We start from the raw sequence: 22912 nt of genomic DNA on the forward strand, positions 1-22912 counted from the left end.
TTCAGTTGATCTGTTCTACTAGGTTTTTTGTTTCTTTCTATATTGTTTATTTCTGCTTTAATCTTTATTATTTCTTTTCTTCTGTTGGCCTTGCTTTATTTGCTATTCCTTTTTTTCTAGCTCCTTTAGGTGTAAGATTAGGTTGTGTATTTGAGAATTTTATTGCTTCTTGAGCTAGAACCATGTTGCAATATGCTTCCCTCTTAGTACTACCTTTGCTGCATTCTAAAGTTTTTGGACTCTTGTATTTTCATTTTCATTTGCTTCCAAGTTTTTTATAAAATTTTAATATCTTAATTTTCTGGTTAACACATTCATTCTTTAGTAGGATGTTCTTTAATCTCAATATATTTTTGTTCTTTCCAAATTTTTTGTGGTTGACTTCAACATTCATTGTGTTGTGGTGTGAAAATATGGGTTATATGACCTCATTCTTTTTGTACTTTTTGAGGGCTGATTTATGACCCACTTTGTGATCTATTCTGGAGAGTGTTCCATGTACAATTGAAAAGAATTTGTAATTTCCTGCTTTAGGATAAAATTTTTGAATCTTTCTGTTAAGTTAATTTGTTCTAAAACGAGAGAAGGACAAACTAGAAGAGATTCTTTACTATAGGAAACAAACTGAGGGTTGCTGGAGGGGCATTGGGTGGGAGCATGGGGTAACTGAGTGATGGGCATTAAGGACAGCATTGATGTAACGAGCATTGGGTGCTATATGCAACTGATGAATCACTAAGTTTTACCTTTGAGACTAATAATACACTATATGCTAATTAATTGAATGTAAATTAAAAAATAAAAAACATAAATAAATAAAAAGGAAAAAAAGTCATCTGATCTAGTTTCTTATTCAAAACCATTGTTTCCTAATTGAGTTTTTGCTGAGATGATCTCTTGATGTAAGTGGGATGTTAAAGCCTACTACTATTATTGCACTATTATCAGTGAGTTTCTTTATGTTTATTATTAATTGTTTTATATATTTGTATGCTCCCAAGTTGGGGGCATAAATATTTACAGTTGTTAGGTCATCTAGTGGGATAGTCCTAATTATTATGTTGATGATGATCAGATGATTCTTCAGTGCCAGATTTGGTGAGGGAGACACCCTCTCAAACTCACTGAAGACTCTCAACTGATCACCTAGAAGGGATACAGACTTTGGAGTCAGATGGCCTGGGTTTGGATCTCAGGTCTATCACTTTCTAGCTGTGTGACCCCATGGGCAAATCACCTAATCCCTGAGCTATAGTTTCCTCTGCCATAAAACAGACTTCTAACAGGGCTGCTTTAGGACTTAGAGAAGATACAGTACATAAAGTATCCAGCCTGGTGCCTGGCACAGAGAAGATCCCCCATGCACATTACTTTCTCTCCTCTTTATTTGTCCATCCCACGTGGGGAGGCCTGGGCACCTCTGTGTCACAGCTTATGTATGTGGCACTCCAAGGTAGGGTGGGGAACTCATTGTCTCTGTGGTTAGGTGAGGTATTATCTACATCATATCTTCCTTTAAGCACACATGTCAGTATTGATGCACAGAAACTGATGTGAAGACACAGAGGTGAAGTTCCCTACCCGAGTTCACAGCAGAAAATGGTGATAGGTCCAAAAAAGACCTTGGAGCCTTCAGTCTTCAAATTTTAAAAGATTTTATTTATTTGTTCATCACACACACACACACACACACACACACACACACACACACACACAGGCAGAGACATAAGCAGAGGGAGAAGCAGGCTCCCTATGGGGAGCCCCATGCAGGACTTGATCCTGGGACACCCAGGATCATACCCTGAACTGAAGGCAAATGCTCAACCACTGAGCCACCCAGGCAACCCTTCAATTTTTTAAAACAAATTATGCCTGTAATTTACTTTTCAGTTTCCTTTGCAGGATTGAAATGTCTTTTTCGCATCACATTTCCATGTTATTTGCTCTTGGTCCTCTTTTCCAATTACTCATTCTTCAAGTATTTTCTTATCTCTTCATCAAGATCATTGCAATGACCAAAAATTTTCAGAATGCTGTGATTTTTTTTGGTGACATTCCTTCAGCAAGTTAGTCAAGATGTTGCATTCTTCAGTGTGCAAGTGTGGGGATAAGTCAGGATGCATCTTTAGGAGGTGACAGAGCACAACAGAGCAAACTGACTCTCAGTCACACTGGGAGGGCTGAAGTGACAGTCACTAGTGAAGATTCTCCATGCAAAGGCCAGCTGCCTGGATGCTGAAGGCAGGGCAGCTCCGGTGGCAAAGGGTCCCACGCCCTCCACCCCCCCCACCCCCACATGCTGGACAGCATGAAAGTGATTATGCTAGATTAAAATTAATTAAAAACATGTAAATATATAAAAACAAAATGCCACATGACAAAGTTGAGTATGTTGCTGCAGAATGCCCTTCTTCATCTCCTATTACAGGCTTTGCTTTAAAATCTAGTTTGTTAAAAAAGTAAAACAAAGTCTAGTTTGTTTGAGATAAGTATGGCTATTCCAGCTTTTTTTTGTGATTAATTCCTTAATTTCTATCTCTGCTGCTTCATTATTAGTGTATAGAAAAGCAACAGATTTCTGTATGTTGATTTTATATCCTGTGACTTTACTGAATTGATTAGGGGTTCTAATAATTTTTTTGTAAAGTCTTTAGGGTTTTCTATATATAGTATATCATCTGAAAATAGTGAAAATTTTAATTCTTCCTTGCCAATTTAGGTTCCTTTCATTTCTTTTGTTATCTCATTGTTGTGGTTTGGATTTTCAGTATTATGTTGAACAAAAGTGTTGAGAGTGGACATCCTTCTCCTGTTCCTGACGTTGGAGAAAAAGCTCTTAATTTTTCGCCATTGAGTATAATGTTCACTGTGAGTTTTCATGCATGGACTTCAGTATTTTGAGGTATGTTCCCTCTAAACCTAGTTTGTTGAGAGCTTTTTATCATGAATGCATGTTGTACTTTTACAAATGCTTTTTTTCATCTATTGAAATGATGATATGGTTTCTATATTTTCTCTTATTGATGTGATGTATCTTGTTGATTGACTTGTGAATACTGGATCACCATTGAATCCTGGGGAAAAATACCCAATTGATTGTGGTGATCTTAGCTTGTTTTGTTTTGTTTTTGATGAGCTTTTTTTATCCATTCTGTCAATTTATATATTTTGATTGGAGTGTTTAGCCCACTTGAATTCAAAGTAATCATTGATAGATATGTATTTATTACCATTTTGTTACTTGTTTTGTGGTTGTTTCTATCACTTATCTCTGATCCTTTCTTCTCTTGCTCTCTTCATTGTTTGCTGGTTCTTTGATACTTAGATTCCTTTCTATTTATACTTTCTGTCCTAATAAGCATTCTAAAACAAAAAGAAACAAATCTTTCCTTAACCATGCTATAAGTCAGAGTTACTCTACATTTGATTTTCATTGTTTAGAACAGAAATTGGATAATATATGAGCTAAATCTACCTGTATATGAAGTTTGGAATATACCTGTACCACTCATGAGCCATTAGCATGGGCTTCTAAGGTTCTATTTCATGTGTTTGTGCTACTTCTTTGATAGAAGATTTGAAATCCTTACCTTCCCACTCTGTGACATTGGATAAAGTTTGGTCATGTCTGAATCACTTTTTCTGTCCTCAAACACTTCCTTATTCTTTCTTTTCCAAAACTGGTCAAAATATAATAAGAGAATGAACTAATATAATGTCAGCATTTCTACCTGATGTTTTAACAATATTTGGGGGGGTTATAGATTAACACATTGAAATACAAAGCTTTTATTATTATTTCTGTATTACCAGATAGAGATAATACACTTCTTTCGCCTGCTAATCATATGTAGGAGAGAGCTTTAAAATAGTAAAATTAAGACTTTTTAGTTAGGTTTCTCCATTGATATGAATTTTTTTAGAACTTTAATTCACACATCTATGTTAATTAATTTATTTATTTTTTTTATCTATGTTAATTTAAATTTAAAACTATTACTTAACATTTCTGTTAATTTAAATTTAAAACTATTACTTAACATTTCTGAGTTGCAGAGCTCAATCAATAATTTTTTTTAATGGAGTCACACTAAAAAGCTACATGGGGCAGAAGCATCAGAAATATAAAATCAACAGAAGCAGTTCTCTCAAAGGATATAATAATACAAAACATCAACAAAATCACCACCACCAACAACAAACTTCTATACAGTCAAGTTCCCTCTGGATTTGTACCCCTATACTCATTATACACATACATGCATACATACACAGAGGTTGTATTTTTGTCCTTCTAACTTGCTTGTGATTGTGAGTAAACAACTTTCTCTTTCATCACATAACCCCAGGAAAAATTACTCTCTTCTTTAAAGATGCATCACAATCCAACAAAATTTGCAACAAGATATTTTTATTACAAGAAATATATTTCCTTATTAGTTTATAATGTCAAAATTTTCCCCTAAATATAACATATAGGCTTTTATGAATTTTGAGGAAAATCAATGTAAAAATCAGTAATCAGGAGTGAGTATCTAGTGGACTAATGCACTAAGTGGAGGATTCAATTAAATCATTGTTTTCAATCTTCATGATACAATAGGTGTTCAGTTAGTCCAAAATGTGACAAGTGATTTGTCAGCCATTTGTATATTTACAAATTTAGTTTTTTTATAAAGATGATACATAAATATGGTACTTTCAGGCACTTATCATTTTAACAGATATATATATTTTTGGCTTTTTTATTGGAGTTCAATCTGCCAACATATAGCATAACACCCAGTGCTCATCCCATCAAGTGCCCCCCTCAGTGCCCATCACCCAGTCACCCCCACCCCCCCGCCCACCTCCCTTTCCACCACCCCTTGTTCGTTTCACAGAATTAGGAGTCTCTCATGTTCTGTCTCCCTCTCTGATATTTCCCATTTTCTCTCCTTTCCCCTTTTTCCCTTTCACTATTTTTTATATTTCCCAAATGAATGAGACAATATAATGTTTCTCCTTCTCTGATTGACTTATTTCACTCAGCATAATACCCTTCATTTCCATCCATGTCGAAGCAAATGGTGGGTATTTCTTAACAGATATATTTTTAAACAATTTATTTTATTTTAGGGAAAGAGCAAGCTCGTGTGAGTGACAGCATGAGTGAGCACAGAGCCAACACAAGACTCAATCTCGGGACCCTGAGATCATGATCTGAGCTGGAACCAAGAGTCAGACACATGACAACTGAGTCACCTCGGCACCCCTAACAGATATTTTTGAATAAATGAAGAGTTAATGTTATAGCTCACATGCTAAGAATTACACATGGCCCTGGGTAAATGTCATTTGTCATGTCAGTATATTAGAGTAAAAAGGCACAGAGCCTAAATGAATCTTTGAGGCCTTTTGCTCACTATTAAATGCTATGCTGAGAACATTGTACACTCTACTGAGTTAAGATGCTGGTTAGGCCTAGTATCACTGGGCATTATAGCATATGTTCACTGGTATCTTTATCTTTCAACCATCAGCTCCAGACTGAAAATATTTCTTCCATGCTCTGGAAGTACCTAACAGTAAGTATACATGCTTCTTGGAGTGTTTACATTTCTACAAAGCTAGACAGAATGGGCCATAATAATACTTTAAGTAGGTTTTGCCCTGTCAAATGTTCAGCTTTGAATATTCAGGTTATGTATTTTTTTCTAATTAAATCATATCTGTGAGTCCAAATTTTCACATATCATGATTATTTCCAACATGGAATATTTTATATCTAAAGAGTTATTATTGACTTTCTTATATGTCTATAGGCACATGTTCAGTGCAACACATCCTGACAAAAGGGGTTCTGCTGATGCTAATTTCCTAATTTCTTAATGGAACTTAAAATGAAGGGACACAGAGAACATATGTGACTGAAAGCTTCACTTTCGGAACAATTAAGAATGGATGTCATAAGGGTTTACTAAGGAATAAAATTTAAATTCCCTACAGGAAAATAAAAAATAAATTACTTCAAAGTTAAAAGGTTATTAATATCCTTTTCAGCACATAAATGCATTTACAAGTAGAAAATAGCACTGTCCAAGAATTTAAATCTTTTTTTTTTCAGAGCAAACCACACCCTTCACCTCAACCCAAGAATGAAAAATTATTTCTGCCTACATGCCAGGGTTTGAGATTCAATGTATCCTTCCCTCCAAAGACACAGATCAGGGCCTCTGAACAACTAACACCTGGAGGAAACAGCTGCTCTCCAGCTAGCCTCAGTTAGTTTGTCTGTCATGCCAAGAATCAAGCTTCTTTTGAAGAAAGGAAACTGAAATGGTTTCTGCTTTAGTAGGTGCCAATGTGAATGTCTGAATTCCAAGGAAACAATAAAACTTCAGTAATCATGCTTCAAATGGGAAAACAAGAGTATTTTTCATGAAAGTGCCAATCTACCATAAAACATTTAATCTAGGTGGAGGTTTTGTCTTGCTTTATAATCAATATCTGTCACACATTCTCAGCTGACACTTGAATGAACATTGACAGAGGTTCCAATTATGATGTACTAAAATTTAAAATGATTGTCTGAAACTGTGTTTATTTATTTATTTGAAACTGTATTTAGTAGCTACTCAACAATATATCTCAGAGGCCTTTTAAGTGTTTAATAACTTCATTAGTTTCTCTAAAATATCTAAAGAAAGATGTCAGATTCCCTTCCAAGATTACAATCTAATGAAAAGGATTAAATATACTAAACAATACACAACATAGTATTTAAATATGAAGCTAAGACAACCATATGTATAACATGGTGAGAGGGTCCAAATGAATGACAAAGCCAATAGATACAGGGAACTAAGAAGACAGAGCAAGTGCTTATGGCTATTATTGATGTTACTTAGATTAAACTTAATAATACCTAGCACAAATGCTATATATTATATCTATATTGCATGTGACCTATAATTTTATTGAAAGATGTTATACTTAGTAAAGTTCAATATAACTGGCTTATGAAAACTAGGCTTACAAATGTTGTAACATATTGCACTAGAACAACGAAGGTACAGTATTACAAAATAAACTTGGAAACTTTCTAAATGGATGATTCACAATTTCTATGACTAAATGTTTATGCATAATTAGTCTATAATTGAATAAACAATTGTATGGATGTGTATTTTGTCTTTTTAAATAGCTTAAAATTTATGACCCAGGCAATTTCTGCAATTAGGAATTCAAATATATAGATTCCCTCCAATTGGTTCTGCTTATTTCAAATGCTGCCCTAAACAGGGCCACTCTATTTTGTAGGAAAATAGTAAGACTGTATTTGCCTACTCTGTACCTAAACATTTAACAGTAAAGTGTAGGAGGAGTGAACAAATAATATTTAAATCTGCCAATCTACTTACAAAATACATCCAAAAGGAAAATCACATCTGAATTACTGGTTAGTTTTTTTGATGCTGGACCAGTGCTGTGTTGCCACTGGGTAGTTGTTCAGTAACTAGAGATCTGTATGCATTTTAAGTGAATATGGTCATAAGTCTTTAAGCCACTCTTCCTGTTGCTTAATATAATGCTTAATATAATGATACAACCACAGCAAGACACTTGTTTACATCTTGTCTATTTTGCAATATTTTCAAAAATGCTTTGGTCATAATCAGCCATGTAAAATTTGTAATCCATGTCTATTTGCCAACAAGTCCACAACAAATCTGGGTCAAGATGACGATTAAGAATTTTCTTGGGCAGCCCGGGGGGCTCAGCAGTTTAGTGCTGCCTTCATCCCAGGGTATGATCCTAAAGTCCCGGGATCCAGTCCCACCTCGGGCTCCCTGCATGGAGCCTGCTTCTCTCTCTGCTTGTGTTTCTACCTCTCTGTCTCTGTGTCTCTCATGAATAAGTAAATAAAATCTTTTTTAAAAAAGAATTTTCTTGTTGTTCTCCCACCTCTACCCCTAGCTCCCTGGAATTCTCCTGATTGATATTCCACAAAGTGGCAGCAAAAGAGTACAATCTAAGCCTTGTTATTTCACTGTCACCAAAAGAAAAAAATCTACTGTTATTATTTTTTTTAGTTGTACTTTTACCACATCATGTCAACACAGATGTTAAGGTTCAAGTAATTTTAAAAATAGAGCTTGTGTGAAAAGAAGAAATAGTAGATATTTAAGGTAGTTTCTCAGAAATAGCTATTTCTTAAGGTGGTCATAGTAAGGAAAATACAGTCACGTTTATTTTCTAGGTTAAAAAGGCTTTTCTTGACTAAATGAAATATCAGTTCTGAATAACCTCATTTATCCAGCCCTTTCTTATCTGGCAGTTTTTTCTATCTGTACTTTTTGGCAAGAGTCAGAAGGATTGAAGTTCATAAGCTTCACAAGATTTAGACTATGTGGGCTCACAGAAGCTATGGGTTCATCTAGTATAAAGAGACATTTCGGGGTATTAGCAGATGTTCAGTAACTATTTCCAATTTTATAGGAATTTCAAGTTGTGGTTGTGTTCAGACAAGACTAGGAGACAGATATTTTCTTCTTATTATTTATACCAATTAATCACAACTAACATCTATGGAAGGCCAATTAAGTGACAGCAGCCAAGTTAAGTGTTTTATATGTGCTATTTCATTTAGTATTTATAATAGCCTTATAAGGTAGATATTACTACCTCCACTTTACAGATTAGAATATTGAATAAGTTAAGTTAATTTACCCAAAGTCACAAAGCTAGTGGGTGGCAGGGCTGATATTCAAACCTAGATATCTCTAACTCCAGAGCTTAAGTTTGTTCCACTACGTTTCCCTGTACAGCTTCATGATTATATTATATTGATTTTTAAAATTTATATAAGATTGACAATCTCTTACAAAGATCAATAACACTTTTTGATGTATTCTTACTATATAATTTAATACTAAATTTTACTTACCAGACTATAATTTTGTGTTTATTGTCATCCAAATGAGTGTGTATACAATTTAACCAATCTCACATCATTATAAACAAAGGTGATTTGAATACTCAATTCCAATTCTAGGATCCTTTGCTCCTAGAAAAGGATTAGTGCTGGACCTCTTCCTTTTTTTTGTAAATATTCTATTTTTTTTATTCATGAGAGACACACAGAGAGAGGCAGAGACATAGGCAGAGGGAGAAGCAGGCTCCCTGTGGGCAGCCCAAAGCGGACTCAATCCCAGGACCCAGGATCATGCCCTGAGCCAAAGGCAGATGCCTTACCACTGAACCACCCAGGCATCCCAGTGCTGGACCACTTCCTAAGTAATGTTAGGGGCTACCATTCAATCAAGAATGGTTAGCATAGCATAATGTACAGAGAAGGTGAACCACTATGTTGTATACCTGAAAATAATGTAACATTGTGTGTCACCTATAATGAAATAAAAAAAATATTATATACAAATAGTATAGTTTCTATGTACACACTGGGCCTCCAAGCAATTGTTCTTACCCTAATACACAAGTAAAACTAAAATAAAATAGATATTATTTATAGGCTCAAGGAATTTATAAATTATAAGATTATAAATTCCATACTAGTGGATAATTTAAGCAATGGAATCCAGTCAGCCCCTAATCAAAGTCTGGTCTCTTTCTGCTGCATGGAAATGCATAGATTAAGGCTGGGTTAATAAGGAGAAACAAAAGGATACAGACTCCATGTTAGGGTGTGCTAACAATCTGCTGCAGAATTTTATATATTCCAGGTCCCTGTCTGCATTGCACAAAATATAATCCAACTCTAAAGTCTAATATAGTAATTATTATTTATTAAGGGTTGCTTATGGGCCAGGCATTATACTAAGCCTTTTACACAATTATTTTTTCACATACTTATCTTATTTAGTTTCCACAACAATATTAAGAGGCAACTGCTATTATTTTCATTCCAGATTTATAGACGAAGAAACTAATGCTCAAATGAATTAGAAATTTCCTTCAAAGCACATTTGTCTGATCTGTCAGAGTGAAAAGCACCGCTTAAACACTAAGCATAATGAATAACAAAATAATGCATTGCCATACTTGTTATCTTGTGCTAAATTGCACTGTCAACTTAATGATGGATCTTTGAGTGCAGACATGGTTCATAATTCTTTTGTATCATTCTTAATTCTAAACTTTATCCTAGAATAAGAGCAAGAAAAATCATTGATTGTTTTAAAGGTTTTATACACAGGGTAGACTTTTCTAGATAACTCCTTCAGTTTATTCCCACTCTGAAGTTCTGTAATAATGAAACAAACATACCACAAGTAATAAAATCCTTCTGGCACTTTAAGACTTGGTAAGAAAATGTTACAGTGAGGAAGCAGTCATTCATATGAATCCCAATGCCTTTATATATTACAAATGTCTCCTTCTAAAACTGTCATATATTTGGACAAATAAAGTGTAAAGTTAGGTACATTTCTAAGTGCTTCCACAAAAGTGTTAGTTACTTGTGGCCATAGGTGGCTACAGGAAATTAGTGCTAACAGATAAATATAGCAACAAATATTTTCAGCTATTCTGGCTGCTTTGGGAATGCCATTAAAATAAAAACTTTCCTTGAAACAAATCATGCTATTATAATTAAATATCAAAGCTAAATATTTGTGACAAGTGCTAGGTTAACATATGTGGATTTTATGTTCCAAAAAAAAAATTCAGGCTTTTTGCATTAAGAATTTAAAGATAAACAAACCACCTTATTCCAGCCTTCACCTCCCTGCTCTAACCATTTAAATCATTATTAATTCAGTGCAATGAGTTTCTATACAGATTTCAGTCTCCTTTAGGAGAACTTTCTTATAATAGAATAAAGGAAATTTTGTATATGAAGAGGTATAAAATGCTGGTTATTCTATAATTAGCAAAGATATTCTCCAACTCACCATCTCTTTATGAAACAAATTCTGGCAGTATGGAAACTTAATTACAAAAAATATGGCTTCTTCCTAAAGCCACAGTTCCTACAAATGCTACAGGGTTTCTAATTCTGGTCAGACAGATTCTCCACGAAGCCTTCCCATAAAAGGATAAGCAAAACCACAGGAATCCTCCAACAGGCTAATGTGAGGTCACAGGGCAGGCATATGAAAACCAAATATGGTAGCTAAATTCTCCAACTCACAACACATACTTTAATTTTTTTTTTATTTATGATAGTCACAGAGAGAGAGAGAAAGGCAAAGACACAGGCAGAGGGAGAAGCAGGCTCCATGCACCGGGAGCCCGACGTGGGATTCGATCCCCGGTGTCCAGGATCACGCCCCGGGCCAAAGGCAAGCGCCAAACCGCTGCACCACCCAGGGATCCCACAACAGATACTTTAAAAAGGGAGGGGAGGCTGTAACCACCAACTCCAAACAATCAGTTTGGAATCATAAGAAAAGTAAGCAATTAATATCTTCTCATTAGTGTTAACTGGCTGACAAATACAAACCAATCTACCATGTATGAAATTAGCTTTGCCTTTTTATTTTATATTCCTTTATTTTTATAAATTTATTTTTTATTGGTGTTCAATTTGCCAACATATAGAATAACAGCCAGTGCTCATCACATCAAGTGCCCCTTTCAGTGCCTGTCACCAATTCACCCCCACCCACCGCCCACCGCCCATTCCACCACCCCTCGTTCGTTTCCCAGAGTTAGGAGTCTCTCAAGTTCTATCTCCCTTTCTGATATGTCCCACCAATTTTTAGCTCCTTTCCCCTTTATTCCCTTTCACTATTTTTTATATTCTACAAATGAATGAGACCATATAATGTTTGTCCTTTTCCGATTAACTTATTTCACTCAGCATAATACCCTCCAGTTCCATCCACGTCGAAGCAAATGGTGGATATTTGTCGTTTCTAATGGCTGAGTAATATTGCATTATATACATAAACCACACCTTCTTTATCCATTCATCTTTCTATGGACACCGAGGATCCTTCCACAGTTTGGCTATTGTGGACATTGCAGCTAGAAACATTGGGGTGCAGGTGTCCCAGCGTTTCATTGCATCTGCATATTCGGGGTAAATCCCCAGCAGGGCAATGGCTGGGTCGAAGGGCAGATTTATTTTTAACTCTTTAAGGATCCTCCACACAGTTTCCCAGAGTGGCTGCACCCTTTCACATTCCGACCAACAGTGCAGGAGGGTTCCCCTTTCTCGACATCCTCTCCAACATTTGTGGTTTCCTGCCTTGTTAATTTTCTCCATTCTCGTGGTATGAGGTGGTATCTCATTGTGGTTTTGATTTGTATTTCCCTGATGGCAAGTGATGCAGAGTATTTTCTCATGTGCATGTTGGCCATGTCTATGTCTTCCTCTGTGAGATTTCTCTTCATGTCTTTTGCCCATTTCATGATTGGATTGTTTGTTTCTTTGCTGCTGAGTTTAATAAGTTCTTTATAGATCTTGGATACTAGCCTTTAATCAGATAGGTCATTTGCAAATATCTTCTCCCATTCTGTAGGTTGTCTTTGAATTTTGTTGACTGTATCCTTTGCTGTGCAAAAGCTTCTCATCTTGATGAAGTCCCAATAGTTCATTTTTGCTTTTGTTTCTCTTGCCTTCATGGATGTATCTTGCAAGAAGTTACGTGGCCAAGTTCAAAAAGGGTGTTGCCTTTGTTCTCCTCTAGGATTTTGATGGAATCTTGTCTCCCATTTAGATCTTCATCCATTTTGAGTTTACCTTTGTCTATGTTGCAAGAGTGTGGTCTGGTTTCATTCTTATGCATGTGGATGTCAAATTTACCCAGCATCATTTATTGAAGAGACTGTCTTTTTTCCAGTGGGTAGTCTTTCCTCCTTTGTTGAATATTAGTTGACCATAAATTGAGGGTCCACTTCTGGATTCTCTGTTCTGTTCCATTGATCTGTATGTCTGTTTTTGTGCCAGTACCACACTGCCTTGATGACCACAGCTTTGTAGAACAACCTGAAATCTGGTATTGTGATGCCTCCAGCTATGGTTTTCTTTTTGAATATTCCCTGGCTCTTCCGGGTCTTTTCTGATTCCACACAAATCTTAAAATAATTTGTTCTAACTCTCTGAAGAAAGTCCATGGTGTTTTGATAGGGATTGCATTAAACGTGTAAATTGCCCTGGGTAACATTGACATTTTCACGATATTAATTCTGCCAATCCATGAGCATGGAATATTTTTCCATCTCTTTGTGTCTTCCTCAATTTCTTTCAGAAGTGCTCTGTAGTTTTTAGGGTAGAGATCCTTTACCTCTTTGGTTAGGTTTATTCCTAGATATCTCATGCTTTTGGGTGTAATTGTCAATGGAATTGGCTCCTTAATGTCTCTTTCTTCAGTCTCATTGTTAGTGTATAGAAATGCCACTGATTTCTGGGCATTGATTTTCTATCCCGCCACACTGCCAAATTGCCGTATGAGTTCTAACAATCTCGGGTGGAGTCTTTTGGGTTTTCCAAGTAGAGTATCATGTCATCGGCGAAGAGGGAGAGTTTGACTTCTTCTTTGCCAGTTTGAATGCCTTTTATTTCTTTTTGTTGTCTGATTGCTGAGGCTAGGCCTTCCAGTACTACGTTGAATAGCAGTTGTGAGAGTGGACATCCCTGTCTTGTTCCTGATCTTAGGTGAAAGGCTCCCAGTGCTTCCCCATTGAGAATGATATTTGCTGTGGGCTTTTCGTAGATGGCTTTTAATATGCTGAGGAATGATCCCTCAATCCCTACACTCCGAAGCACTTTGATCAGGAATGGATGCTGTATTTTGTCAAATGCTTTCTCTGCATCCTTTGAGAAGATCATATGGTTCTTGGTTTTTCTCTTGCTGATATGATGAATCACATTGATTGTTTTACGAGTGTTGAACCAGGCTTACATCCCGGGGATAAATCCTACTTGGTCATGGTGAAGAATCTCTTAATATATTGTTGTATCCTATTGGCTAGTACCTTGTTGAGAATTTTTGCATCCATGTTCATCAGGGATATTGGCCTATAATTCTCCTTTTTGGTGGGGTCTTTGTCTGGTTTTGGAATTAAGGTGATGCTGGCCTTATAGATTGAATTTGGAAGTACTCCATCCCTTTCTATCTTTCCAAACAGCTTTAGTAGGATAGGTATAGTTTCTTCTTTAAAGGTTTGATAGAATTCCCCAGGGAAGCCATCTGGCCCTGGCCTTTTGTGTCTTGGGATGTTTTTGATGACTGCTTCAATTTCCTCCCTGGTTATTGGCCTGTTCAGGTTTTCTATTTCTTCCATTTCCAGTTTTGGTAGTTTGTGGTTTTCCAGAAATGTGTCCATTTCTTCTAGATTGCCTAATTTATTGGCGTATAGCTGTTCATAATATGTTTTTAAAATTGTTTGTATTCCCTTGGTGTTGGTATTTTTCTCTCCTTTCTCATTCATGATTATATTAACTTGAGTCTTCTCTCTCTTCTTTTTAATAAGGCTGGCTAATGGTTTATCTATCTTATTAATTCTTTCAAAGAACCAACTCCTGGTTTTGTTGATCTGTTCCACAGTTCTTCTGGTCTCGATTTCATTGAGTTCTGCTCAAATCTTTATTAACTCTCTTCTTCTGGGTGTAGGATCTATTTGCTGTTTTTTCTCTAGCTCCTTTATGTGTAAGGTTAGCTTTTGTATTTGAGTTCCTTCCAGTTTTTGGATGGATGATTGTATTGCGATGTATTTTCCCCCTCAGGACTGCTTTGCTGTATACCAAAGTTTTTGAATGGTTGTGATTTCATTCTCATTAGTTTCTAAGAATCTTTTAAATTTCTTTTAAATTTCCTGATTGTCCCTTTCATCTTTAGCAGGATGGTTTTTTACTTCCACGTGTTTGAAGTCCTTCCAAATTTCTTCTTGTGATTTAGTTCTAATTTCAAAGCATTATGGTCTGAGAATACACAGGGGATGATCCCAATCTTTTGGTATCAGTTAAGACCTGATTTGTGACCCAGAATGTGATCTATTCTGGAGAAAGTTCCATGTGCCCTTGAGAAGAATGTGTATTTAGTTGAGTTTGGATGTAAAGTTCTGTATATATCTGTGAAATCCTTCTGGTCCAGTGTATCATTTAAAGCTCTTGTTTCTTTGTGGATGTTGTGCTTAGAATACCTAGCAATCGTAGAAAGTGCTACGTTGAAGTCACCAAGTACGTGTATTATTATCTAAGTATGTCTTAACTTTGGTTATTAATTGGTTTAAATATTTGGCAGCTCCCACATTTGGGGCATATATATTGAGGATTGTTAAGTCCTCTTGTTAGATAGATCCTTTAAGTATGAGATAGTGTCCTTCTTCATCTCTCACTACAGTCTTCGGGGTAAATTTTAGTTTATCTGATATAAGGATGGCTACCCCTGCTTTATTTTGAGGACCATTTGAATGGTAAATCATTCTCCAACCTTTTATTTTCAGGCTGTAGGTGTCCTTATGTCAAAATGAGTCTCTTGTAAACAGCAAATAGATGGGTCTTACTTTTTTATCCAGTCTGATACCCTGCGCCTTTTGATGGGGTCAGTAAGCCCATTCACGTTCAGGGTTACAATTGAAAGATATGAATTTAGTGTCATCATGATACCTATTCAGTCCCCGTTTTTATGGATTGTTCCATTGGACTTCCTCTGAAAGAGGAATTTTAAGAGTCCCCCTTAAAATTTCTTGCAGAGCTGGTTTGGTGTTCACAAATTTTTCAGTTCCTGCCTGTCTTGGAAGCTCTTTATCTCTCCTTCTCTTCTGAATGAGAGCCTTGCTGGATAAAGTATTCTTGGCTGCATGTTCTTCTCATTTAGGACCCTGATTATATCCTGCGAGCCCTTTCTGGCCTGCCTGGTCTCTGTGGAGAGGTCTGCTGTTAATCTAATATTTCTCCCCATAAAAGTTAGAGTTTTCTTGTGTCTTGCTGCTTTAAGGATCTTCTCTTTATCTTTGGAATTTGCAAGCTTCACTTTTAAATGTTGAGGTGTTGAGCTGTTTTTATTGATTTTAGAGGGGCTCTCTCTATTTCCTGGATCTGAATGCCTGTTTCCCTTCTCAAATTAGGGAAGTTATCAGCTATGATTTGTTCAGTTACATATTCTGGACCTCTGTACTTTTTGGCGCCCTCGGGAACCCCAATTAAATGTAGATTTTTCCCTCTGAGGATGGTTATTTATTTCCCTTAATCTCTCCTCATGATCTTTGGTTTGTCTCTTTTTTCCTCAGTTTCCCTCTTTGCCATCAACTTGTCTTCTATGTCACTCGTTCTTCTACCTCATTAGCTCTCCTCGTTAGGACCTCTAGTTTTGATTGCATCTCATTTAATTGATTTTTAATTTCTGCCTGATTAGATGTAAATTCTGCAGTCATGAAGTCTCTTGTGTCCTTATGCTTTTTTCCAGAGCCACTAGTAGCTTTATAATAGTGCTTCTGAATTGGCTTTCTGACATTAAATTGTAATCCAAATTTTATAACTCTGTGGGAGAGAGGACCGTTTCTTATTCTTTATTGATGTGAGGTTTTCCTTCTTGTCATTTTGCTCAGTGCAGAGTGGCCAAAAACAAGTTGTATTGGGAAAAGGAGAAAAAGAGAGAAGAGAAAGAAGAAAAGGAAAAGAAAAGAAAAGAAAAAAAGGAAAAAAAGAGAAGAAAAGAAAAGAAAAAAAGGCAGGGGGAAGCAAACAAATCATAAAATAAAAAACAAGGGGTATTATCCTCTGATTCTGTATATTGTAAATCCCCTGGGCTTCCCCTGGAACTTTCCAGTGCTGCTTAGTTAGTAATTTGTTTTTCCCCTGTCCCTCTAGTTGGTTTTCTGGGGGAGGGGCATACTGTGCTGATTTTCACGTGTTAGCACTTGGGGGAGTTGCTCAGCCCCCTGCCTGGTGCAGGGGTCAGTGAATGTTGTTTAATCTGTTTATCCTGTGAGGCCAGTGTGAAGCTCACTGGAGGTTGTTTATCCTGTGAGGCCCCAGGAGGAACAACAACAGTAGCAGCGGCCAGCTCTCTAGCCCTAGAGTCAGCTCCAGCAGTAACTACTGCAGCTCTCAGTCTGCAGGGGCCTGGATGCTCTGGGGGCGGGACCGCTGATCTGCTCAGCTCAGGGCTGCCCCGAGGCTGGAGTGTGCTTCCTGCCCAGGGCCCTCCTGGCTTCTGCCTGTCCCGGGTGGAGCGCAGGATCTTGGGCTGTTTCTCTGGCGCCCTGTGCTCCCTGGCCTGCAACTGTTGGAATCGCTCCTGGTTGCGCAGCTCCCTCTGCGTGTACCCTCTGCCCCAGTCGCCCCCAAGGTGCTCCCGGAGCCTTTGCCTGAGCCACCCCGAGCTGCTCCCAGGGCTGCACAGCTCCCTCCCCACGGAGCCACCGCCTAAGCTTCCTCCACGCTGCTCCCGGGTCCAGAGTTGCACGCTGCAGCCACTTAGGGATCTCTGGCGGGGGTTGTGACGCGCTCTCCTGGGGCGCAGGTACTCTGTTAGTGTCCTCAGGAGCCTGAGGGCAGCCCCGCCGCTCTTGGGATCCTGCTCCAACTCCCTGTGATGGCCTTTCAGTCCGGGAAGATTGATGAAGCCCCTGCTTCTCTTGGACGGGGCTTTCCTGTCCTGAGGGCACTTGCCCCGGCCTTTGCCGGGCTCCGTGCAGGGCCCCTCCCCCTTGGATGCCTTTTGTTTCTTTATTTCTTTTTTCCCCATCTTCCTACCTTGATAGAAGGGTGAACTCTTCTCAGTGTAGCATTCCAGCTGTTCTCTCTTTAAATCTCAAAGATTTAGGTTTTCAGGATGATTTGAAGGTTATCTACGTAATTTGGTGGGGACAGGTGACTTGGGGATCCTACTTTTCCATCTTGCCTCTCCAGCTCTGCCTTTTTATTCTTTTCCTTTTCAATTCTAATAAAGGCTACTATGAAATGTGCTAACATGGACACATTCAACAATAGTGTATGGCATGTGAATAAATAAATTAGTAAAATCTGCCCCTGTACAGAAGAAAATATAGATTTTTCAAGTATTTCATGTTAATAGCTTCTGCCCTATTGTTGGGAAGGCACTGTCTTACACTATGACCAAGAAAAAAGTATATAAGTAACATCCTTTGGTACTAAGGATAGGTCCTGAGGGGATTCTGTTCCTTACTTGAACTCCAGGATGGAACAACATCCTGAGATCTGGTCCATGGCCATAAAGAGAGAATTTCCCCTACTTCTCACTACCAAAACCCCATAATTAAGAACAATTAAGTCCCTTTCTTTCCAGGGATCATAGAGTTTCAATCAGAATAATTATATGCCTTTGCAATTTTGAAGCCTGGTTAATTCAGTCAAAGTCAAACAAAATTAGGAGCATTTTGAGAGTGTGCATCAAGAGCCATGGAAACATTCAAGTTCATTGATACAGTAATCTCACTTCTAGATTGCTAGTTTAAGTAAATAAACCAAAGAGGGTATAAACTGTGCCTAAAGAGGTTATGCGATGTTTTGGTATGTTTTTACTGTTGTCATTTATTTGTTTCATTTTCTAGCAGTTCAGGATCGAAAGTGGCCTGCATCCAACCATTTGGGCTTGGCTAAGTAAACAGGTGTGTGGTCATTTGAAATATTGCTGAGTACAATTGAAACTGACCACTGTATGATTATGTAGCAAAAAAAATGATAAAAAGAGTGAACAAGAAAGTCTAGAGAAGTATTTACTATGTCTAGCATAGTATTTGCTATGAAGCCAACTTATAAAAAGGAAAACTCTTTTTAAAGATAAGACAGGTAGGACACCTGGATTGTTCAGCGGTTGAGTGGCAGCCTTCTGCTCATGGCATTATCTTGGAGCCCCTGGATCAAGTCCCACATCAGGCTTCCTGCATGGAGCCTGCTTCTTCCTCTGCCTATGTCTCTGCCTCTCCCTCTCTCTCTCTGTCTTTTTTTGTCTGTCTCTCATGAATAAATAAATAAAATATTTTTTAAAAAAGATAAGACAGGAGTTCAAACACAATTATTATGAGTACTTATATTGATAGCAGGAGTGCTACCTCTTAGCACCTTGCTCAGGAGACTAATTGAGTAGTGTTAAGATCATAAGACTATGGAGATCCCCCACCAAACCTTTTTTTTTAAGAGGAGCTCAAGTGTGCAATGGGGGGAAGGGGCAAAGGGAGAAAGAGAGAGAGAATCTTAAGCAGGCTCCATCCCCAGCGCAGAGCCCAAGGTGGAACTTGATCTCAAGACCCTGAGATCATAACCTGAGTGGAAATCACAAATTAGATGCTTAACTGACTGATCCACCCAGGTGCTCTCTTCCACTACCAAACTTCTTTAGTGATGTTATATTGCTTTACACATTTTTAAGAATATTTCAAATAACAATTTATGTATGTTAAGCTCTTAATAGAGTCAGCATAGTATAGTGCACAGACCATAGATCATGGGACCTGTGGTGAACACACTCTCATGGGATCCCCTCCCATGATCCTTGCCTCATAGTATTGCTTCCTTGTATAATCTCTTCCTCTGGAATGTGGAAATAATTCATTATTTGCTTCCAGCTAATAGAATATGGCAAAGGTGATGGGATATATCTTTACTGATGATGTTATAAGGCTTTATCTTTCTAGCTGACCCACACTGGAGTTTTTCTCTCCTTTTTTTTTTAAATTTTTTTATTTATTTATGATAGTCACACAGAGAGAGAGAGAGGCAGAGACATAGGCAGAGGGAGAAGCAGGCTCCATGCACCGGGAGCCCGATGTGGGATTCGATCCCGTGCCTCCAGGATCGCGCCCCAGGCCAAAGGCAGGCGCCAAACCGCTGCACCACCCAGGGATCCCTTTTCTCTCCTTTTTTGGAAATTAAAAAACAAACTGCCATGATTAGTACAGCCTCAAGGAAATGAATTCTGGCAACAACCATATGAGCTTGAAAGTGGATTCTTCCATAATGGATCCTCTAAATGACAAGCTACTCCTGGTGCACACCTCCATTACAGCCTTGTAGAGAACCCAGCTAATCTATTACAGATTTCTTGAGCCACCGACACTGTGATATAATTAATGTGCATTGTATTGTTTTAAGCCACTAAATTTATAGTACTTTGTTTACAGCATAGAAAATTAATACAGAACATGACTGACTGGGTTTGTATTTATATCTTCCACTTATTATCTGTGTGATTGAGCAAATTAATTACCCTCTCTGAGTTTCAAATGCTTCATTTATTAGTTGAAAGTAACAGCACTCACATACCAGAATGATTATAGAGAAAATTATAGATAAGAGGAGCAATGTACCTCTCACACTGCCTGTCACAAAGCAGCCTAGATTGTAAATTATAAGCACTTTTATATCTGGAACCTTGTCTATTTTGCTCATGGTTTTATCCAGTGCCCATTATCATATTTTACCTATAGCAGGCATTCTATAAATAAATGAAAATAAGCTCTCAAGGAATGGCAGATGCTATTTTAAATATACATAAAGAATCCTTGTTTTCAAGTTACTAACAACAATGAATTACATCATAGTGCACTAATCACAACACAGGGCAGTCTTTCCAGAGCACTATGATAGAGTATGCAGATGAAGAGCTAGACTCTGGAATCAAACTTAAGAATATTGTATCTGCATAATTCAATGTAACTTTTTGATAAGCAGCTATAAATATCAATAGAAATTGCACATGAGAGTGATAAAGAGGTGCTTAAAGCAAATAATGTAGTCCCTAGGTATTCATGATAGGGCTATTGGTCTATAAAGTGCTGGGCTGACATCTGAACATTCAAAAAGTCTAGTAACTTTCCTCACTTCCTGGGGCTCTGAGAAACAAGATGGGCTGTTAAGTATACCCAGAAAATGTTTGAGGGACCACTCAGAGACTGTAAAATTCTTCCAAAAACAACCTTAAAAAGATGAAACTGTTCACTTACTGCATTATAGTAAGATTCCAGAAGTGTTGTGCTTAGAAAAAGTGTCATCCTAAGTAAGAAATTTTATCTTGATAATAGTACATAAAAGATACTACTAATTTAAGAGCATCTGATGGAAAGTTGGATGGCTGTTAGGTATTGTCAAGCAATACATTTCTTGAGTTGTAGAGTAAATTTCCATTAAAAACGTACTGCCTAGAGAACACAGGCAACACCCTTTTTGAACTCGGCCACAGTAACTTCTTGCAAGATACATCCACAAAGGCAAAAGAAACAAAAGCAAAAATGAACGATTGGGACTTCATCAAGATAAGAAGCTTTTGCACAGCAAAGGATACAGTCAACAAAACTAAAAGACAACCTACAGAATGGGAGAAGATTTTGCAAATGACGTATCAGATAAAGGGCTAGTTTCCAAGATCTATAAAGAACTTATTAAACTTAACACCAAAGAAACAAACAATACAATCATGAAATGGGCAAAACTCATGAACAGAAATCTCACAGAGGAAGACATAGACATGGCCAACAAGCACATGAGAAAATACTCTGCATCACTTGCCATCAGGGAAATACAAATCAAAACCACAATGAGATACCACTTCACCCCAGTGAGAATGGGGAAAATTAACAAGGCAGGAAACCACAAATGTTGGAGAGGATGCGGAGAAAAGGGAACCCTCTTACACTGTTGGTGGGAATGTGAAATGGTGCAGCCACTCTGGAAAACTGTGGAGGTTCCTCAAAGAGTTTAAAATAGACCTGCCCTACAACCCAGCAATTGCACTGCTGGGGATTTACCCCAAAGATGCAGATGCAATGAAACGCCAGGACACCTGCACCCCGATGTTTCTAGCAGCAATGTCCACAATAGCTAAACTGTGGAAGGAGCCTCAGTGTCCATCGAAAGATGAATGGATAAAGAAGATGTGGTTTATGTATACAATGGAATATTACTCAGCCATTAGAAATGACAAATACCCACCATTTGCATCAACGTGGATGGAACTGGAGGGTATTATGCTAAGTGAAATAAGTCAATCGGAGAAGGACAAACATTATATGGTCTCATTCATTTGGGGAATATAAATAATAGTGAAAGGGAATAGAAGGGAAGGGATAAGAAATGGGTAGGAAATATCAGAAAGGGAGACAGAACATAAAGACTCCTAACTCTGGGAAATGAACTAGGGGTGGTGGAAAGGGAGGAGGGCGGGGGGTGGGGGTGAATGGGTGATGGGCACTGAGGGGGGCACTTGACGGGATGAGCACTGGGTGTTATTCTGTATGTTGGCAAATTGAACACCAATAAAAAATAAATTTATTATTAAAAAAATAAAAATAAAAATAAAAACATACTGCCAAGAGGGTGCCTGGGTGGCTAATTCAGTTAAGCTTCCAGCTCTTGATTTAGTTCAGTCATGATCTCAGGGTCCTTGAATTAAGGCCTGCATTGGGCTCTGTGCTCAGCATGGAGTCTACTTGTTCTCTCTCTCCCTCTCTCCCTCTCTCTTTCTCATGAGCAAATAAATAAAACCTTATAAAAATACATTAAAAAAAACCCACAACATACTCCCAGGAGTGCCTGCCTGGCTCAGTTGTTAGATCATGGGACTCTTGATCTTGGGATCATGAGTTCAAGCCCCCATGGGGCATAAAGCTTACTTGAAAAAATCCTATCAAATTATAAAACTATTTTTTTCTTAGAATTTGTTACTTTATCTGGAATTTATTAAACTGCTCCAAATGTAAAATAATTCCCACTCCTAACTGATAGATAAATCTGAAGCCATAGAAAAAATTCCAAAGTTAACAAACCCTATATCCACAACACTTAGCTAGTGTTGACCATAAAAATCCACCAACATTTGTAACTGTTAAAAGGGGAAGACCAAAAACATTGTGAAACAATGAGTAGGGAAGTCATTGACTTAACCTCTGAAAGTCCCCCAAATCATTCTATGATGAAGACCAATAATACTCTCAAATAAAAAGACACATGCACATTCTCAGATATGCAATTCCTGTTAACTCCAGGTTGAAAGGAAATTAT

General features: G+C 37.6%; 1 protein-coding gene and 1 pseudogene across 6 annotated transcripts in view; both read right to left on the reverse strand.

The window, feature by feature from the left end:
- Positions 1 to 22912, reverse strand: part of SH3BGRL (SH3 domain binding glutamate rich protein like) — a 339550-nt gene that overhangs the window by 227872 nt on the left and 88766 nt on the right. For 2 of the 6 annotated variants that reach the window (XM_072816911.1, XM_072816914.1), the window contains exon 1: positions 10896 to 11025. The exons of the other annotated variants lie outside the window; for them this stretch is intronic. In XM_072816911.1, the coding sequence (XP_072673012.1) occupies positions 10896 to 10898 (3 nt within the window). In that variant the 5' untranslated portion in view covers positions 10899 to 11025. Of the gene's footprint in view, positions 1 to 10895; positions 11026 to 22912 lie in introns of those variants that run through there. 6 annotated transcript variants of the gene reach the window in all.
- Positions 1711 to 2205, reverse strand: LOC140627289 (COX assembly mitochondrial protein 2 homolog pseudogene; annotated as a pseudogene).

Source organism: Canis lupus, chromosome X, assembly GCF_048164855.1.
Source record: "Canis lupus baileyi chromosome X, mCanLup2.hap1, whole genome shotgun sequence".
Lineage (NCBI taxonomy): Eukaryota > Metazoa > Chordata > Mammalia > Carnivora > Canidae > Canis > Canis lupus.